General features: G+C 34.8%; 1 protein-coding gene across 1 annotated transcript in view; it reads left to right on the plus strand.

The window, feature by feature from the left end:
• Positions 1-13,780, plus strand: part of LOC149078571 (corticotropin-releasing hormone receptor 2-like) — a 104,477-nt gene that overhangs the window by 57,441 nt on the left and 33,256 nt on the right. Inside the window, exon 2 of the mRNA XM_089240687.1 lies at positions 12,690-12,830. Coding sequence (XP_089096813.1) covers positions 12,690-12,830 — 141 coding nt within the window. The remainder of the gene's footprint in view (positions 1-12,689; positions 12,831-13,780) is intronic.

The raw sequence follows: 13,780 nt of genomic DNA on the forward strand, positions 1-13,780 counted from the left end.
AAATTTTATAATTTAATTTTATATCATCCTCTTCCCTCCATACATGTGTAAATTTCTCTAACGGTTTTTAATGGTTTTAAATTATTTTTTATAATGATTATTTCTTGAAGACAAGACCTGAGGTATGCGTAAAGATATCTAATTTATTATTCATTCCATTATTTTTAATAATTAATTAATTAATTTAATTTTTTACTCTTTTTTTTTTCTCTCTAAAGACCATTTTGATATACAATAAACACAAATCAATCGATAAAAATTGATGGTCAGTTTAAAACTGACAATTAATTAACTGATGAAAAGTATTTTGGTTCAGGTTTGAAGAGGATAATACTTACCCAGAAATTCATCGTTGCATAAGTCAAGTAAAAAAAAAATTTACATTCTAAACATTGTACTTACAGTTGCATTAGCGCATCATACTTTCCAATATTTTTCTATATACATTCATTACATTAAAAATACATTTCCCACGTACAGATTTGTTTACGCGTAACGGGACCTGACATCACGTCATTTTTTCTGGTGCAGTAACGCTTGCTGTTGTTAGCAAATTTCTGATTCTTAAAGAAAAAAAAAGGGTATCTCAGCTTTTTAGCTAATTTCAACAGAAAGGAAATTGAATTTACAAATTTTATTTACTTTTTTACAAATCGACCAAGCATTTCTTGAGGATACGTCGAATGTTGTGGAAAACGCACACTGGCAAATAAATGAAATGAGCACGGAATGCTTTCGAGCCATCTGATCAACACTGTACTTCCTTTCGTCGTAAAACTCGACGGTTTCAGAAACTTCCCATCACTTTTAGAATATACAGGGTGCGTAGCAAACGTAGGGCGTGACATTTTACTGGCGAACCGTCGATATCCTAGAGGAAATACTTCCAGTTGCAAAAAGTTTCCAAATAACGTGTTGCACTCAGATACGCCATGGAGTGTTGTATAGTTATTAAAAGAAAAATGTTAACTTTTTATACAATCCCCGTGTGCTCCAAAACCCAACTAGAAAGCTTTTGCACTGTCTCTCCTGATGCCCAGATGAAAAAAAAATCCATGTTGCTAAGTGCAAAGTTCAGTGAGATAGTAGAATTCTAAAAACGGGGGAAAGTAGGGAAAAACAGTTCTAAATTCGGTAAAGCCATTTTACCCGCATTTAACGCTGTTTTTTTCACGCAGCAAGAACAGTCAGAGAAATGCTTCTCTCAAAACGGCAGCGTAAAATAAAATTCCCTTTCTCCGGTTGTTTTTCGTGAAAGATATATAGTACAATCGCAAAATAAGTGATACAAACAAGAGCGTCTGGGTTTGAACCCACAATCACCAACAAAGTAGTGATTGGTGGCAGGAAGGAATTCTTCAATGTACCCCAATCCGACATAGTACAAGCAAATATGTACATAGTACAAGCAAAGCACAGAGAAATAACAATAAGAAAATTATAATACGCATGGGTACGCCATCTGTACGTCATTTTAAGAACTTTATGTGAGAAAGAAAAAAAATCAGGTCATCACAAGAGGATTAAGAAGATTACTACGCTGATCATCAGCGCAATTTGAGGCTCAAAGCGATCAGAAACAGTAATCTACATATTTGAGTTTCTGCGGTTTTATAACTTCGAGGCGATAATGCAAACCGGTTCCCCTATTCAATAAATTCTCTTCTCACGGAGCAGGCAAACCTACAACATAATACTTACATAACAAGCATTCGACAACCTTCACTTCAAAATACAGTCGAATCCCGTTTTAACGAATACCGTTATAGCGAAAATCTCGTTTTAGCGGACACTTTTCTATTCCCCCAGATAAGTTTTCATAGGCACAATGTAAAAACCTGGAACTCCTTTATAACGAAATTTCGTTATAACGAAGTTATTTCTCCGGTCTCTTGGAGTTCGTTATAGCGGGATTCGACTGTATAGAAAATGCAAGGCAGTACCAGCACAAGATGAAACAATCATAACTCTGACAATATCAATACGTTAGAGGCCACACACATTTCAGCACATACCGATTCTTTTGAAATCGGTTGAGGAATGCGTATGATGTGCATGTAGGGTTAAGTAGTGATAGTTGATTTATATACCTCACACGTGTTCGATTTCTGGACATGACTAAAAAAAATGGCGCTCAAACTCTTGGTTAGAGTGCCGGCCAGTTCAGTGATTTGGAACAGTGCCAAGGATCCTTCAAGTGATTTGTAAATGCGCCGCGGATCACTCAAATTATATCTAAATGTGCTGCTTACTTTACGTTTACGAAATTATATTTGAGGGATCACATTAGATGACACCGCGAGGGCCACATTCTATAATTTCTATACACCGGATTCCAAAGCATCTAAAATGAGATTCCTATGACTTCTCCGACAAGGAACTCCGGGTAAATCTGATCAGAATAATGGATCTCAAAGCATCCCAGTTATACCTTCCGGACGGAGTCCATGTTTACGAGTGAGTGGGTGTTCTTGCCGCATATGAATGCTGCTTCTAAGATATACAAAGAGGGATTTGTCTTCCATTATTTCGCTTCGGCTGACTGCTGGTGCATCCCATTGCACAGTATCACGTTGCTCCATCGTCATCTTATGCCTCATGCATAAGCATAACCTCACTCTAACACCTTCCCTTTAACCTGTCAATTCGGACTGAATAGAATCTTCACGGGTGCGCAAACACATTATTCGGACGAAATTGTCGCGCGTATTGTCAGTTCTTGACCACAGTTATCATAATCTTAATACAATAATATGTATATTCTTAGGGTGTCGTGTTCGTTCGCTCCATTTGATGCCTTCTGTTTTCTTATACAGTGATTCAAAAATCAGAAAAACATCCGAATTTTTTCTTTAATGTGAACGTATTGCAACTAATAAATCATGGCGTGAAGTGACATGGCTAAAATAAAGGTACAAATAATTCTATTAACCCTTCGCTTACAAGATTTTGGCAACAAATTTGAATGATTTCCGTTTGATTAATCGGCGATAAATCTGGTGACTATGTCCTTACCTAACCGCACGTTAGAAAAAGGAAGAAGAAGGAAAGTGGAAAAAATAGAAGAAAACGAAGGAAAAAATAAATAGAAAACGAAAACAGTGTAATAGATAAGTAGGCAAGGGAAGTATACAGTCGGTTTCTCTTTTTACTCTCACCTTACGTGCTCTCTTTCGCTCTCATATGCATATATTACATGTAAGGAAAAATCACTAACAAGAGTATGAAAAAACAACTACAGTTTATAGAGCTACGATAAAACGTCGCGATAATGAGGAAAGATGAAGGAAACAGGAAGAATTGGTTTGGATTAATTCCACTGGTGTTTGGACGAAATATTGAGTCCGTGATCGTAAAGGGGGGATAAACTCCCAATATAATGTGATCTGTGAGCAGCTCTGGCGTACGCAAGGTAGAAGACTTTGATTTTTGACTTTGATTCGCCTTGACCTGAGGCACTTCTTGCAATAAAACATGGACTTATACTCTCTTCCCCCCAGTTGAGCAATTGAGAAAATGCTGCTTACACCTATGGTGATCCGAAGTTTTTTCTTCATGTCGGCTGTTGTTTGTCAGAAAAACCTGTAAAATAACAAGTCGAAAACATGTTGTGTCAAAAAAGAAACAAAAAAAACCACATCGTACAGCTTGTGAGTAATATTAATTCAACACGCTAAAGTCAACGAGAGAATCAAAATTACCATGTGTCCCACCGTTTCATCATCTCTTGTCATCGTGACTGAAGTTCGCTCTCTACCATTCTCACATTCATGCACTCTAATTCCATTGCAGTGACACATTTTTGGGGTCCGTTGTTGTTTATTTATCTATATTGAATGCAACCATGAAAGAAAACCAACGAAAGATAATTAATTCAATAATTATAATAAATTATACATTTATGATAATCATTAGACATATTTCTCCATGTACAGGATGTCCCGGAACTGTACCGCCAAAATAAGAGTGACAATAGTACATACACGTTAAGACAAAAACCTTTCTCAACACAACCCAGGGTCTGACCTATTTATTAGCAGGTCTGACCTATTTATTAGCAGGTCTGACGTACTTATTCGGCGATATGTGTGTTTCCCTCTTGAGACGTCATTAAAACATGACAACCTTGCACAAATCATGAGGAGTGCAATAGGGAAATTCCTTTCTTTCCAGTCAATGAAATTTATGAAGGAAAATAACGTCGTTTTTTGCACTTTGAAAGTGTTTCTACATCCGAGTGTCACGCACTGTCCATGAATGGATACCTGAATTTTTCCATCAATGTCTATCTATGGTTGTGACAGAGTATTGCATTACGAGTGAACCCACGCACACTAGACGAATGCCAAACTTGGCACGACCCGCCGACCGTCGGTACATCACTTGTGCCTCTTGGATTTTGTATTTTGAAAGGAAAAATTAGAAGAAAGAAAGCAAACATCCTGGGTATGTATTTTCCCGTGATAAAACGAGAAAGCATGTGTAGCCGTAACTTAAAAGTATGGTCTCTCCAGCTACAGGGGTTTACGGAAGAATGCAATATCGTACATTTTTGCTTTCCATAAATGCTTCTACAACCGCGTGTTTGAATGGCTTGTGGAAAGTTCTCATCAATGTGCACGTTTGTGGCAGAATATTCCCTTCCGAGCAACCCACGTGCGCTTGATGAACTTCGGACTTATCACGATAGCCGACAATGGTCGGCAAATCGAAGAGATTTGCGTTGCATCTCTTGGAATTTTTACATTGAAGGCTGTGACATTGTAATCGCGACATGGTTGTGGGTGGACGGAAAAAAAGGAGAGAAAAAATAAGATGAAAAGCAAAAAACCAGCCTATTTATTTTCCCGCCGCAAAACGAGTAAGCACATGTGAACGTACTTGAACAGTATCACCTTTGCAGTAACAGGAGTTTACGGAGTAATGAATAATGCCCGTTTTTACTGTCCAAAAAGTGTGTCTACATCGGAGTATTATGTGTTGCCCACGAATGGTTTTCTAAAATTTCCCATCAATGTGTACGGTTGTGAGCGAACCAACGGACGCTTGAGGAACGTGTAACTTGACACGACCCGCCCACGGTCGGTAAATCAGAAATTTGCGTTGCGTCTTTCGGATTTAGTATAGTGAAGGCTGAGGCGCTACGATCGCAATCAGTGTGAGTGTGGTTGAAAAAAAGAAAACAGCAAAAAGAGGAAAAGGGAAATTTCTGGCGGACGCTTTATTTTTACCCACAAAGGGATTAATCATACGTAGAGAGACGCACTTTGACAGTATCGTGTTATTTTTTGTCGATTGTGTTCTTTGTTTGTCCAATTAACATACGCTAAACAGAAAACACATTTGCGACCTATTTTAAATTTGCAAAAACTTTTTGTCTAGACAAATAGTAGCTGACTTTTGAATCACCCTGTACATATAAACCAAATTAAATATTGATATATTTTAAAACATGGAAAAATAAACCATTGAAAGTATAAAAATAAGGTGCAGCATCATATAAAAAAACAAAACTGATTAATGATTTTCCAGATACTTCATCATTTTCATTCATATTTAAATTATATAGTTAATTAGGCGCATGTCACTATGAATAGCAATTGCCGTAATCAGTGCAAACACAATATATTATTCTCTAAGAGAGCAGGATTTTCTTGAATAATTAGCGAGTATATATCAAAAGATAATCTTGACGTTTAAAACAAAATAAATAAATAATAATTCCGATAGATTATTTTCATATTTTATGACTTATATCGCACCGACATCATGGACATTGTACGGAATAATGAAACCTTCCGAACGAACTTAATTAGTTCCAAGGGGAAAGCAAAATTTCCAAATTAACTTCCATGTTAGGAACAAAAACACAAAAGAAAACTTGCGAGAGAGTTTCGAGGCGAGAATTTTTTAATTTATACATCCCCAGTATTAAAATATAATGTAGAGTGTATAAGTTAAAAGATAAATAATTTTCTTACGTTTTTATGTGATTTCTTTCCTCTTCAAATTCTAATTTTATCTTAAGAAAGGCCTTTGTATTCTTACTTGACTGCTAATTTAAATTTTTAAAACCCGATCTGAAAGTAATTCTTTTACGTACTGAAATTCCCATTAAATGAATTTAATCATTTTTATTTTATAATGAAGATGTTACGAGTTTTTTTCTCAAAGAAATTACTAATAACATTTTAAAGTAAAATCTGTTACTTATTTCGCCCGAATTTATTAAAATAACTTACGAACGGAAATTTAATTTCATCGAATTATCTACTGAAGAATTCAAAATACACCACATTATGTTTCCAACATATATTTTTGTGAGAAGTTATTCTTAATGTACCAAAACTTCTTAGATATTGGAGAGTATAATTGCTGAGAAATACATTCAGGATTTAATGGGTTTTTTTTCTACAGTAACTTAATTAGTGGACTAAATTGGTTTTTTTGAAATCGTCTTCTTTCTTATGGAAACAACTGATGGAATTTGAAGGATAAATTAGTCAGTTAAATACCTTCGGGAAATAAAAATATAATAAAATACTTGAAAATACGTTTAAAAACATTTAAATGAACTCTGGAGCTTTGATTTATTTAACCTAATTACTGGCGGGGGTGGTTCTACATTCTTTTGAAAGCCTTCGAAACATAGAAACATAATAATTTTCATATAAAAGAAATTATCAATACTTTTGAGGTTAAAAATTTGAATAATAATGATGATTATTATTAGTCAAACAATTTTCATGGGATATTGAATCTAAATGAACACCTTTTCCAACCACTACATAAGCGAAATGTTGAATGATATTATGAATACCTTGGGATTTTCCATAATGGACATTCTAAGTTAGCGGACAGCTCCCGTTAACGGACACTTTTTTGAATAACGTCAACTGGCCTCGATGTATTTTACTACTAATTACTAAAATTTTTGACGGAATAAATATAAATACAACATTTATTCACATTATGAATCACATTGATGCCATAGTGTTTCATCATACACAAAAAATTCTAGCAAAACATTTTTTTTCCTTGATGTTTGAAAATTTGAAAAAAAATTTTACTTTATAAGATATGTAAGACATTGTGTTAGAGCATAGTATATATATATACAATTGCAAATATATGCACAAAATTTTAAATAAAGCAATGATTAAATATTATTTTTAACGATTATTTCTATCGAAGCAATGGTTTTAATGCTTTCTGTCTGTGTCAAAATGTATGAGACCCCTTAACACATTATTAGTCATTCGCAATTCCCGCAATTTGCTGCGTTATTACTTCCCCCGTGAAGATTGATATTGTGGGTGCTCAGTTCTGCCAAATTCGAAAAGACAAACCAACTACAAGTGCACGTGTAAAGAATATACCTGTTGCATATTGGTATATGAGTGATTACTTACCTTCTTTACAATCACGGGCGCAATATTGTGTCGAAACTCCAGTGGAATAAACTCATACAAGTTCTCTGTGTTTTATAGTATCCATATATACGAAGTGGAATCTTTTTCTTTCTTTTATTTTTGTATTCATTTCTTTTCTTTCTGCACTCCTCTTAAGGTTTTTCCTTACAAATAATGTATATTTCTGTACATGTAAGAGCGAAAGAGAACACGTAGGATGATGGTGATAAAAAGGACGCTAGAAAAAAACTGCTCTCATCTACCTTATCTATCATACTTTATCCTTCGATATTGTTTTTTCCCCCTTCTTCATTTTTCTAACGTGTGGTTAGGTTAGGACGAGTCAACCAAATTTATCGTCGATTCGTCTATAGACATAGTCCAAATTTCTTGCCAAAACTTGTCCGTGAAGTTTTTAATGTCCCTTGCCACATTTTACTGGCGAACCGTTGATCCTAGAGGCATACTTCCGATTAGAAAAATTATCCAAATAACGTGTAGAACTCAGATGTGCGTCATTCATGTTTAAGGAGTTGTATAGTTATTGAAATAAGAAAAAAACTTTTTATATGTACACCCGGAGCCCCCAAAATCCCAATTACAAAGTTGTTGCCCTGCCTCTTCTGTGATCTAAGTGCAATGCTCGCCGAATTTAAAAAATTGGAGCTAAGTTGGGAAATAGCATTATAAATATGGTAAAGAAGGGTTGTTCGTTAGTTTCTACTGTTCCTTCTCAAATTTTCTCCGGTTTTCGCAATGAAATATCTCAGTGAAAATTGCACATAGTAACATGGTACTATTTTTTTTTTGCCTCAGGGCAGACACTGTATAACGCTTGCTATATGAATGATGTATCTGAGTCTTACTCTTATTTGAATAATTTTTTCTAATTGGAAGTATGCCTCTAGGATCAACGATCCGCCAGTAAAATACAGCAAGGAGGGGGGGGGGAGGATTAAGTAATGCCCCTGTATACGGTATATTAAAGTGTTTTTCGTATGCGGTTTGCAATGCGGAGACTCTTCATCGAAGGGGATGTTGACTCCATTGAAACCATTGTTGGTACTGCAATATCAGCTGTATATTATAGAATCAGAATTTGATTTTTTGTTACGGCTTAAGTAGACTTAAGATTAATTAATGCAGTGAAAATTTTCAGCGGCATCGAATATAAACGTGACAAAAATATCGCAGAGAAACAAAGCCATTAAAAAATAGAGTCATCGTACCTTTACGGGCAAAGCTCTTTGAACCCAGTAGAATATGTCCGCTAATGAGACGTTCTAAAGTGTCATCAACGTCTTTCCCGCCCATAATTACTTTGTTATTGTCTGCTACGAAACTCGCGGATGTCGGGAAAAAATATCCTGAAATATTGATTATTTCAGGCATTATGTTTTTAAACTTTATACTGCTAATTAACTCTTAAATATCTGTTTATCAAATTCCGTTTATTAATTCGTAATCACAAATCTTTGTGATTTCCGTGCGATTAAAACAATCAACTAAAGAATATATATAAAGAAATTTCACCAAAGTGATCCATTTTTCTACGGAAAATATATAGCTGAAGAATTCAAAAAATAGACGTATGAGTGTTATAGGTCCATTTTAAATTCGTCAGCTATGCGGAATAAACATTGCTATTGAAGTGCCAGGTCAAACAGTTTTTGTATTGTAGTTAGAAAACAAAAGTACGTGAAAAACCTATATTAGAAAAAAAAATAACAGCAACACCTGCTGTAGCAAATATGGAAAACAATAAGATACGGACTATTGCCACTTCTCGAAAAAAAAGTTGCCAAATTTGGAAAAAAAATAGTGAAATACAGTCGGTCCCGCTTAATCGGATGTCAACGATTCCAGCACACAATATCCGATTAAGGGCCGTATTCACCGACATGGTTTAAACCTGTAGTTGCAATTTTTGGATTAGCGATCAACATAGATTGGTTAAAACCCCTGAATTTAACCAATCCGTGTCGATCTCTTATCAAAAAATTGTGACTATAGCTTAAACCGTGCCGGTGAATACGGCCCTAAGTGTGGTATCCGATTATGTTTGGAATATTAAATATTGAAGGAACGGACACAACCCGCTTCCCATCTCAAAGAGACATCGAAGCGTTTCCGAAAAATGGATGTATCTGGAATTTTATTAAATAAGAACTGTATACGCATATATATAGATACATGTATATATACAGTCGAATCCCGTTATAACGAACTCTAAGAGACCTAAGAAATCACTTCGTTAAAAAGGAATTCCGTTATAAAAGAATTCCAGGTCAGCATTGTTCTTGTGTATACTTATCTGGGCCATTGGAAAACCGTTCGTTAAAACGAGATTTTCGCTACAGCGGAATTTTTTAAAACGGGATTCGACTGTATCTATATAAATTTGTATAACACAGTAAACAAGAAGTCCTACGAGCGCAGAAATCAACAAGATGATTAGGATGAATCGTGGTGTAAGAATCGAAGTCTAAATTAACTTATTGCGGGAAACCGTTCAATTGCCATTTCACAGCGTTAGTATAATTTGTATATTGAAAACTGATGAAGAATCAATATTAATAAAGCTTCGCGAATGAATCAGACGTCATAAATGAAATGAATATTATATTTAATTACAATGATCACAATATCTAAGATTTTCACTTTCAATATGAAAATTATGTGTATAGTGGTTGATGTGTATTGACAGTTGACGCGTGAAGCGTAATATTCGATTCTCTTAATACAATTTCAACGGCTTTTCCCCGCTTAATCGAATATTACGCTTATTACTTGAACATTACAAGAATATTACTTAAACATTGTCTCTATGAGAGAAAATTTTTGGTGCCGGAGAATTCTATCTTTTATCCGATTAAACGTGGCCGACTGTACGTCTAAAACTTCTGATAAAATCGCCAATTGATGGGAAATAAAAGGCTATTGTAAATAACAGTAAACTAAAGTGTATCTCACGGAAAAAATCAGTTAAACATGATAGATACGCGAGAGATGGATACTTTTTTTTGTTATAATTATCTATAACGTAATGGATAATTTATGAACCTAACTTTTATTCTGTATTGAAATGAAGAATATCAAAGAAACTTTGTTGAAAAACGGGATACATATATATTTTGATATTTTACGCAAGTGTTACTACGGTGTAAAATTAGGAAAAATATGGGAATATTCTGTAGGATACAGGTCACACACACACGGTCATCCAAGGCATCAACTGCAGTACTGTTCTACTGCAGTTTTGCCACTATTTTCATTGCAACCATCTCTTCTCCCACTGAAAAATAACTATCAAGTTCACAAAAGCTAATATTATCTCAAGCTTGTTGCGAAAAAAAAAATATATTATTCAAATTCGTGAATAAACAAAACGATTGTAAATCACACAGAGATGGCGAATTTTAACTATTTTTGTCTTAAAGTGAAAGACTAAAATGACTATGCTAATGAAAGAGAAATTGAATTCTAAATATGTATGGAAAAAATATGCATATATAAATACGATTTTCAATTTTGTGAATATCAATGAAAAATCACGTTGGAGAATATTCATAACAAAACAAGGAATAACATTTTGATAGGAAATTTGCTAAATTTTAAACTTTCATCCTTTTCTCCCATTTCTGTTCCAATTTCCTCTAGTCTGACGCAAACTGTTGAACGTAGTTTAATTAAATTCCATCAACTCCTCTTTCAGGAGTGAAGTGAAAAAATCGGAACGAAACCGCTCACATATGATTTCCCGAAGAGATTTGTGGCGAAATGTCGAAGTTTACATACACACGTACTTCTTGCTTATTGGTTTATTGGTCGGAGTCTCCCATTCGAAAACTGGATCAGTGAAATAGATTTATTTATGGAAGCGTCCCGCACAAAGAGGAAGACGAAGAAGAATTTATTATTGTATGTAAATTAGGGAAAGCACCGAGTAAAAGTTTTTCGAGTTCGGAGGGAATTTGTAAGACTTCATACATATGATTTGCATAACAAGACGTACGTGGATATTCGCCTGTGGATACATAATACCTATCGCAGGTGATGTAGTGAAGATTACTGATGATTTCCTTTTTTGCTTCCTCTGGCGCCCATGCAGATTGTGAATTTTTTTTTTTATATTGAGCAATGTCTTACCATGAATATTCTGAATCCATTTGACCAAACGTTCGCGAATTACTGTGAGGCAAATTGTTAAGAAAAAATAGAAAGACTAGAACTAATCATAGTGAAAAATCTGATAGTAAAATACGGTATCTTGATTTGGATATGTTATAGAGCAGTGTTTCTCAATCTGGGGGAAATATGCCCCCCCCCCTGCCGTTCTGAGACCATTCTAAGGGGGCCCACGGGTGGAAATAGAGTTGAAGGGGAGCCATGATAGGCTGCTAAGTGGTCCACAAGGAGCTGTAAAAAAAAATTCATCCCAGAAAAACCTTGCCTTATATTGCCCTTATATATTACCCTTATAGATTAACCTTCAGTGGGACTTTACTAAATTTGTATATTTCAAGCTTCTTATATTACATTTGCATATCTCAAACTTCCTATACGACATTTGCATATTTCAAGCTTTACTACATTTGCATATTTCAAGCTTTACTACATTTGCATATTTCAAGCTTTACTACATTTGCATATTTCAAGCTTTACTACATTTGCATATTTCAAGCTTTACTACATTTGCATATTTCAAGCTTTACTACATTTGCATATTTCAAGCTTTACTACATTTGCATATTTCAAGCTTTACTACATTTGCATATTTCAAGCTTTACTTACATTTGCACATTTCAAGCTTTACTGGGGGCGGTCCTAAAGAACCAAAGAATGTTTAGAGGTGTTACAAGTGCTATACCCGGTTTGCCCTTGTCAGAAACTTTCGGCAGGAAGTCCCACACCGAGGAGTTGGTGCACCAACCTCTCGGTGAGTATAAAAAAAGCTGCCATTAGGAATCAGCAATAAATTGTAGGTCCCAGTCTAGTTAGACTCCACGTGCAGAAAATGACGGTGGTGCGGCAAAAATGATCAAATGATCAAGCTTTTTTATGTTTGCAGATTTGAAACTTTAATACATTTGCATATTTTTAGTTATACTACATCTGCATATGCAGAGCTTTATTGAATATATAGACTGGACTACAAAATATTTTGCAAGCACACTTTTTCACATCATGTATATAAATTATAACTTTTTACGTTTTGAGTTGTTTTCCTGTTTTTCCACGTTCTCAATATGGAAATATCTTTGTATTTATATCCAGGCAATTCTTTCTGCGAAGCCGCCTGGGATTCCGTACTGTGTTGGCCATCGGTAAAGGCTGGAACTACTACTTGGCGGCCGTGCTACGAGGTCCTCGCGTATGTCGATTCACCAGCTGTGAAATCCGTCGTGTTACCGCCAGGTATGTATGTCTAAGAATTTTATATAACTGAGGATTCGACATTTACCTCCAATATACCAAAAATAACTTGTGTAGGATCGTGAAAGACGAAAACAAGTACGAAAACGTAGTGGACGAACAAAATAAATTGCTTTTTCCATTGAACTGGTATTTCTGGGGAAGAATGTCTAACGTAATTTCAGTGTAGGACGTATATAAATTGAATTACAGTATCACCAGCTCTAAAACGAAGAAGACGGCGTTTTTATATTTCGTACATCCGTCAGTCACGGAGTTTCAAAGTAGAACAGCAAATAAAATTCAGTGTAAATGGATATTTTTGACATCAGCAGTTTCTGGAGACTGAGAATTATAGCTATACGTGTTTTGAAGTAATTTAGAAATGTGAATAAATTTCAGTGATTCGTGATAGTAGTTAGGTGTTTCATAAGAAGATTACCGTTTATTATATTTTAGATTTATTACCCATAGAGCTGCCTCAAATTGCTTACATAGGGGATATCTCTTCAACCGTTGACTTTAGAAATATACTTTCAATCGCAAAAAAATTTTAAATGACGCGTGGTTACTCGACATGTCTTAAATTTCGTAGGGGTCGTATACATAAAAAAATAGGGAAATTTACTTTTTTATGTAGACCCTGTATGCTAAAACTTCCGATTAACGAAATGTAAATTCGGTTCTGAGAAGATATTTACAAAAAGTTGCATATTCTTAAATCTAATTTTAACGGAGATATTTGACTCTGAAAAGTGTACAATACTTTTCGCCGATGATTAATAGTGTGTGACTCACAAATTGCGAATCGTAAATTAAATTGATATTTGTAAAAATTCTGTAACTGTCGAAATAACTGTCAAATTGCGTAATTGTTAAAATAATTGTCAAAAAACGTAACTGCTATTTATTGTTTTCAAAATAAAATGTTTGAGTTCATTCTATTTGTGTAC

Source organism: Pholcus phalangioides, unplaced genomic scaffold (assembly GCF_987345545.1).
Source record: "Pholcus phalangioides strain wild (caught in Gottingen) unplaced genomic scaffold, Ppha-v1.0 ptg000013l_1, whole genome shotgun sequence".
NCBI classification, from domain to species: Eukaryota; Metazoa; Arthropoda; class Arachnida; order Araneae; family Pholcidae; genus Pholcus; species Pholcus phalangioides.